The 7,177-nt window shown below is 52.1% G+C and overlaps 1 protein-coding gene across 4 annotated transcripts in view; it reads left to right on the forward strand.

Annotated features, from left to right (window-relative positions):
• Nucleotides 1-6,160, forward strand: part of PDE4B (phosphodiesterase 4B) — a 146,830-nt gene extending 140,670 nt beyond the window's left edge. For all 4 annotated transcript variants that reach the window (XM_041482971.1, XM_041482972.1, XM_041482974.1 and 1 more), the window contains 2 exons: nucleotides 1,096-1,278; nucleotides 4,138-6,160. In XM_041482971.1, the coding sequence (XP_041338905.1) occupies nucleotides 1,096-1,278; nucleotides 4,138-4,503 (549 nt within the window). In that variant the 3' untranslated portion in view covers nucleotides 4,504-6,160. The remainder of the gene's footprint in view (nucleotides 1-1,095; nucleotides 1,279-4,137) is intronic.
• Nucleotides 6,161-7,177: the final 1,017 nt, after the last annotated feature.

The raw sequence follows: 7,177 nt of genomic DNA on the forward strand, positions 1-7,177 counted from the left end.
CATTCAGAACTTCACATCTAAATCACCTCAGAGTGAGCTGGAATTACTGCTGTACAGTCTGTTCCCTCTATAATTTAATCCTTGGTTTACAGAAGTGACCAGGAATTGCTGGAACAGGGCTGTGCAGTGAGCAGGACAAGATACATCCTGCTCTGCTCTCCACTTTGATGACCAACTCCTTAAGAGCAGGCTCCTGGGAAAACTCTGTAAATTTTTTATTTCAAACACTGGTGCTGCCTAAATCCTTGTGGCCACTTAGTCAGGCCTGTTCTGTGCGTGTGTGGAGGGGATATTACTCACTCCATAAAGTGGGAACATTTCAGCTCTTTCCCTGAGAGCATGGACGTGGGTTTTGAATGGTGGGAAGCAGCTGGATCCCCAAACAAACCTGTGTGATGTCACTGACACTTCCACAGCTGCTCCAGGTGTGAGGCTTGGGCTGTGTGAGCACCAGGGAGCACGTCTGGCTTTGGGGCTGGGGCAGCCAGCTCATCCATGGAGAGGGAATCACAGAATTCCGGACTGGTTTGGGTTGGGAGTGACTTTAAATTCATTCCATCCCATCCAACACCTCCCACTGTCCCAGGCTGCTCCAAGCTCCAGTGTCCAGCCTGGCTTTGGACATTTCCAGGGATCCAGGGGCAGCCACAGCTGCTCTGGGCACCTTGTGCCCACCCTCCCAGGGAATTCCTTCTCAATATCCCATCTAAATCTCCCCTTTTCCAGCTCACAGCCATTCCCTGTGTCCTGTCCCTCCAGGCCTTGTCCCCAGTCCCTCTCCAGCTCTCCTGGAGCCCCTCCAGGCCCTGCCAGGGGCTCTGAGCTCTCCCTGGATCCTTCTCCTCTCCAGGTGAGCACCCCCAGCTCTCCCAGCCTGGCTCCAGAGGGGCTCCAGCCCTGCAGCAGCTCCGGGGTCTCCTCTGGGCTCTCTCCAGCAGCTCCAGGTCTTTAACGTGCTGCCGTGCAATGTTTCTGTATTTTTATGGTCTGTTTCATAATCAGAGAATCTTCTGGTGCAATGTTCTGCAGACCCAGCTCGAAACCCTCCTCCTTTTGCAGCTGATTTTATGAGTTTCCTGATGGATGTAATTGCAGGTTCTAAGGAATATGGTGCATTGTGCAGACCTGAGTAATCCCACAAAGTCTCTGGAGCTGTACCGGCAGTGGACGGACAGGATCATGGAGGAGTTCTTCCAGCAGGGAGACAAAGAGAGGGAGAGAGGCATGGAGATCAGCCCCATGTGTGACAAACACACGGCCTCCGTGGAAAAATCCCAGGTAATTGGCCCTGAGCTGCAGCTTTCCCTGCCTGAGCTTGGCATTTCAAAGCAGAGACAGAACTCAGCTGCTTCTGCAGCACAATTAGGAGAGGAGCCAGCGGTTCAGAGCCTGGCTTCTGATCCACCCTGACATCCAGCTCTGCCTGGGGCTCCCACAGGCTGGGGAGGCTCTTCCAGCTCCTCTCCATCCCCCTGGGCATCTCCTCGTCCCCTGCTCGTGTCCCAGTTTCCAGAGGGAGTTGGGTCCCTTTGTTCCCCAGGCTGGAAAGGGCAGTTCTGCTCTGCCCACCCTCACAGCCTGTCCTGCCCTCACACCTCCTCACCCCACTGTTGTACCCACTGATCTGCAGGACTGGGAGCTTCTCCCACCTGAGATCCCCCTCAGCACCCTGCAAAACTCTGGCTGTCACTCATTATCCAGGACAATTCTGCACTGCACACGTCCACTTGAATTAGAGGCTTTTGGAGCTGCCCTGTGCAGAATTAATCCCAGAAATATTCATTTACGTCCCTGCAAAACTTAAAAGGAGCTGGATTTGCCTCTTCATTTTTTTGGGGATGAACTGGCTCATCCCTAGTTCTGATTCATAAAATGGTTTCAAGGTCAGATTTTGTTCTGACCTGTGTAGCACAGGCCATAAAATTTCGCCTGGATAATCTGGAACGAAGCCAGGAATTTATGTTTGTCCAAACAGATTCCAGCCTTTATATAATGCTGTCTTGGTTGTTGTTTTTGAATGACTCCAGCAAGTCATCATTGAGGTTTTTCAGCTTGAATAAGTAACAAAATTGATGATAATTATTTCCAAATGTCCTCTTGGGCTCGGCCAAGTGCTTTCAAAATTATTCACTCAACCGCGTGGTGATTTTGTTGGAAAAATCTGTCGGATTTCTTAACCTAACAAGAAATGAATCCTTCAGCCAGGCTTGCCCATGTGCTCCACATGTGAGCTCCAATTCATTCCTTGCTTCACATCTGCGCTTCCCAGAGGCTTCAAAATGCCATTTTTGCTGTGCAAAAAAGACAGGAATTATACAAAATGTCCATCATGAAATGGCAAAGGGAGAGAGGGAGGTGGCGCGTCCGTGCTGGAGGTTTCCAAATGACATTTTTGCTGTGCAGAAAAGACAGGAGTTCTACAAAATGGCCATCGTGGAATGGCAAAGGAGAAAGGGAAACAGTGTGTCCGTGCTGGAGGGAAACAAGGAGTGGATTAGAAAACAATATGCAAATATTTCAAAGCTTGAGATGCCCTCTCAATATTTTAGGATCGGCGCTGAGCCATGTGGCCAATGATTCCATGATTTGGGATGTTTTTAGAGGAGCAGTGACCTGAAACAACGATTTTAAAGAAATAACAATTTTAAAGAAATAACAATTTTAAAGAAACAATGATTAACAAGTGCTGATTGTTACCCATCGGCGCCATGGAGCCCTGGAACACTTTGAGTTCCAACCATCCCAAACTCTTTTTTCCCCAGTGCAGCAGGAACTTTTCATCACCTTTCTGCTGGAGCTGCCTCCCCAGCCCGTTCCAATTGGATGCTCACGGTGCTATTGACATCCTGTTGTGTCTGAGGGAGCCGGGAGCGATTTCCAAAGCAAACATCTGCGCCTTGAGCCCGGCTCCTGGGAGAGCCTTTTCCCTGCTCCACACAAAGCCGTGGAGCGGGACGGGCTCTGCCAAGACGGAAGAATTCCAATCCCCTTTATGGCCGTTCCGCCGGCTCCATCCTGGACGTGGTTCCTCCCTGAGTCAGAGGAGCGCGGCAGGGTTGAGCTCAGCGGAAGGGCTGAGCGTCCCTCACTCTTTCCAGCCCTGGAACGTCACCCCACGGGGGCCAGGCAGCATTCCCGGGATGAGTGGCCCTGCTGGCTGTGCTCTTCCTGAGGAAATCTCTCGTGGGGCTGCTTGGGCAGGAGGAAAACGGGAATGTTGAAAGTGCAGGATCGTGGAACGGTTTGGGATAGGCACAAACTGCACCCCATAGGAAAATACACCCAAAGGTGGAACTTCAGCCCATAAAGGCTGCTCCCCTTGGGAGCACTGGGGTATTCCCAGCTGTCAGTCATGTGGGAATCCTGGGATAAGGCCATAAATGCACCAGCCTTGTCCCCAGTCACCTGGGAATTCTGTCTGAGAGGAGCAGACTCTCTCAGTGCTGAGAGCCCCATCCAGTTCCAGCTCCATGGCAGGGACACCTTCCACTGTCCCAGGGTGCTCCAAACCTGGCCTGGCACTGCCAGGGATCCAGGGGCAGCCACAGCTGCTCTGGGAATTCTATTCCAGGGGGCTTCTGCACCCTCACAGGGAGCAATTCCTTCCCAGAATCCATCTAGCCATTCCCTGTGTCCTGTCCTTCCATGCCTTGTCCCCAGTCCCTCTCCAGCTCTCCTGGAGCCCCTCCAGGCCCTGCCAGGGGCTCTGAGCTCTCCTGGATCCTTCTCCTCTCCAGGTGAGCACCCCCAGCTCTCCCAGCCTGGCTCCAGAGGGGCTCCAGCCCTGCAGCAGCTCCAGGGCAGAGGAGCAGGATTCCCCCTCTCCTTTTCTGCTGCCCACACTGGGGGACCATCCCAGGGCTCTGTCCCCTGAATTTCCTGCTGGTTCCTGCTTTTAGTGAAACTCCATCCGAGGTTTGGTTTTGGACAAGACGTCAGCCCAACCCAGCACTGTGTGTGGGTGCAGCTCTGGGTATCAGATAATGAGGTGTGATAATGTGATCATTAGGCTGTGCTGGTTTGGGGACTTGCTCCTGGTATTTTGCTTGTAAAACAAATATAAAATGACCTTTTCAGACATCCACCCTTTCCTGGTTATTCCCTTGCCCTAAGTGTGCGTGCCCCTTTGTTTTCCAGGTGGGATTCATCGACTACATTGTCCATCCTCTCTGGGAGACGTGGGCTGACCTGGTGCAGCCCGATGCCCAGGACATCCTGGACACTCTGGAGGACAACAGGAACTGGTACCAGAGCATGATACCTCAGAGCCCATCCCCTCCCCTGGAGGAGCGGGGCCAGGACTGCCAGGGCCTGATGGAGAAGTTCCAGTTTGAACTGACGCTGGAGGAGGAGGATTCGGACGGGCCCGAGAAGGACGGCGAGAGCCTCGGCTACTTCAGCAATACAGAGACGCTCTGCGTGGCCCAGCCCGGGGAGGAGGAGCCCCAGAGGGAGGCCACCATCGAGATTGTGACAGAAGACACATCTCCTGTGGACACATAATGGCCTGGCCCCGCGGGAGTGGCTTTTAAACACTTGCGGAGCTTGCGAGCGGTCTCCGACAGCCTCTGCAGCCGGGGCTGAGCCTCTGCCACGGGGCTGGCAGATCCTCCAGCTACTTGAGATTGGAGTCAGGGTTACAGATGGGGTAGGGAGTGATTGCTCAGGAAATGCACGGGTGATTTGCGTTGTGGTTTGAGCCTCGTCAGCCGAGAGCACCGCGTCGTCCTGGAGCTGGCTTGGGTCGGGCCGAGGCGGCGCTGACACACAACTGAGAGATTTTATACTGCTAGTTTTGGAGTTTATACCAGTTAGACTGATAGAAACTACTGATCAATAACTCATATCCAACCTGTCCACCTGTCTGCAGACCTGTGTGCCTTCTTTGTAAACACTTTCATGTCTTTTCAAGAGTCTCTTAATTCAACACACGGAGCTTGGTAGTTCAAAAGCGACACAAGGTGTTTCGGAATTGACGGCTACTTTTTGGATTCTTCCTGTTACCAGAAGCAGTCTTCCTTTTTTTTTCGTGGGCAATACCTGTCACTTTATTGCAGTTAATCACTTTGACAGACTAAACAGAAGGGGAAACCCTCTGCTTTGCATTACTGCACCTTCAGTGTGTTCTTAATCCCCCCGGTGACCCGTTGGGAGTCACTCGGTGCCGTCGTGCACCGTTCCCTCGCTGGGAACAGCGGGATTTTTTGCCTCCCCGGGGTTTGGGTTTGTGGTGAGCAGGACAGAGGGCAGGGTTTTTTTTTCCCTGGCACAGCTCAGTCCATCCCTGAGTAAGCGTGGCAAGGCAGTGTGTGACACGCCTTCCCCCTCGGCAGCTCCCTGGAATTTGCACGCTCGGTTATTTGTGTTTCTCTGGCCTCTCATCCACGCTCCCTAGGTTTAGGTCCACCATCCTCCTCCTGCACTGCCTCGAGCTCTACCACCTCCATTACTGTTTATAACAGTGTATTTATTACCTACTGTACATACTGTAATGTTTTGTAAGTTATTAATTTATATGAATTAGCATCGCCTGTCGGCGGCGATGTTAATGGGGTAGAAAACTCGGAATAAGAGTTGCCTTTTTTTCTTGTAACCTTTTGTATTGCATAAAGTCCAAGAACCTGAACATAGCTGAAGAGACAGACACAACCCAGGAAGGGCATTCGGGTGGCAGCCGCCCGTGGGGAGGGGACACCGCATCCCAGGGCAGCGAATTTGGGAATTTGCCAGGAATGCAGAGAGGGGGAACCGAACAAAGAACTCCCCACGCCCGGGCCGGCTTTTCAATGTCACAATGTTCCAATTTCTGAACAACCCAATGTGAATCTCTATGACAAAACAAAAATGTGAACTGATGTAATAATTGTGCTGTGAAACTTCCTCTGACAAAGCTTGTCCGGCATCGTGAGCGGTGTCAATCTCAGTTTGTAAAATATGTTTCAAGCTTTTTGGTCCAACTCGTGACTAATTAGTTCATGACAATAGCACAGTTGTGCATGATCAATGGGTTTGTTTGTCTGTTGAACACTGCATTGTTCCAGGTGGTTATTTTATTGTTCCCCAAAGTTTCACACTATGTATGTTATAGTATTCTATATTGTGTTCAGACGCATTCTTAAGAGATTTTTATATGAAGTGAATAAATGAAAGCATGACCCAGCCTGCGGCTCCTTGGGGGGCTTTTGTCAACAAGACAGCGTGGGCCATGTCACCACTGTTTAGGGGACAGAAAATGGGACCCTCCAAACCCAGAACCCTCCTATGGCATGATCCCAGAACTCTCCTATGGCCAAAGCCCAGAACCCGGATGAGGCCAAAACACAAACCCCTCTGATGGCTGAAATCCAGAACCTTCCTTTGGCCAAAATCCAAAACCTCCCACACCCAAAATCCAAGGCCTGTCACAGCTGAAATCCAGAATCTTCTGCAGCTGAAATCCAGAACCTTCCTTTGGCCAAAGCCCAGGACCCCCCTACAGCCAAACCCCAGAACCCTCCTGTGGCCATACCCCAGAATCTCCCATAGCTGAGACCCAGAACCCTCCTGGAGCCAAAACCCTCCCTCCAATGGCTGAAACCCAAAACCTCCCATGTCCTAAACCCAGAACCTCCCATGGCTCAATCCCAGAACCCTCCTACAGCCAAAACTCAGAACCTTCTGTGGCCAAAATGCAAAATCCTCCAGTGGCTGAAACCCAGAACCTCCAACATTCTAAACCCAGAATCTCCACTGTCTGAAACCCAGAACCCTTCTATGTCCTAAACCCAGAACCCTTCTATGTCCTAAACCCAGAACCCTTCTATGTCCCAAACCCAGAACCTCCAATGTCCTAAACCCAGAACCCTTCCATGTTCCAAACCCAGAACCTCCAATGTCCAAAATCCAGAACCCTTCCATGTCCCAAACCCAGAACCCTTCCATGCCCCAAACCCAGAACCTCCAATGTCCAAAATCCAGAACCCTTCCCTGTCCCAAACCCAGAACCCTTCCATGTCCCAAGCCCAGAATCTCCATGGCCAACACCCAGAAGCTCCCATGTCCAGCCCCAGAGCCTCCCTTCCCAGTGGCCCTGGCGGGAGCCGTTCCTCAGGACGGGCAGAGGAGCATTCCTGGTGGCACGGCCACCGTCCCTGGGGCGCCTGGGACCTCGTCCTTCCTGCGGGGCCGGTGGCAGCGG

Source organism: Pyrgilauda ruficollis, unplaced genomic scaffold, assembly GCF_017590135.1.
Source record: "Pyrgilauda ruficollis isolate IOZ18807 unplaced genomic scaffold, ASM1759013v1 scaffold6, whole genome shotgun sequence".
Classification (NCBI taxonomy): Eukaryota; Metazoa; Chordata; class Aves; order Passeriformes; family Passeridae; genus Pyrgilauda; species Pyrgilauda ruficollis.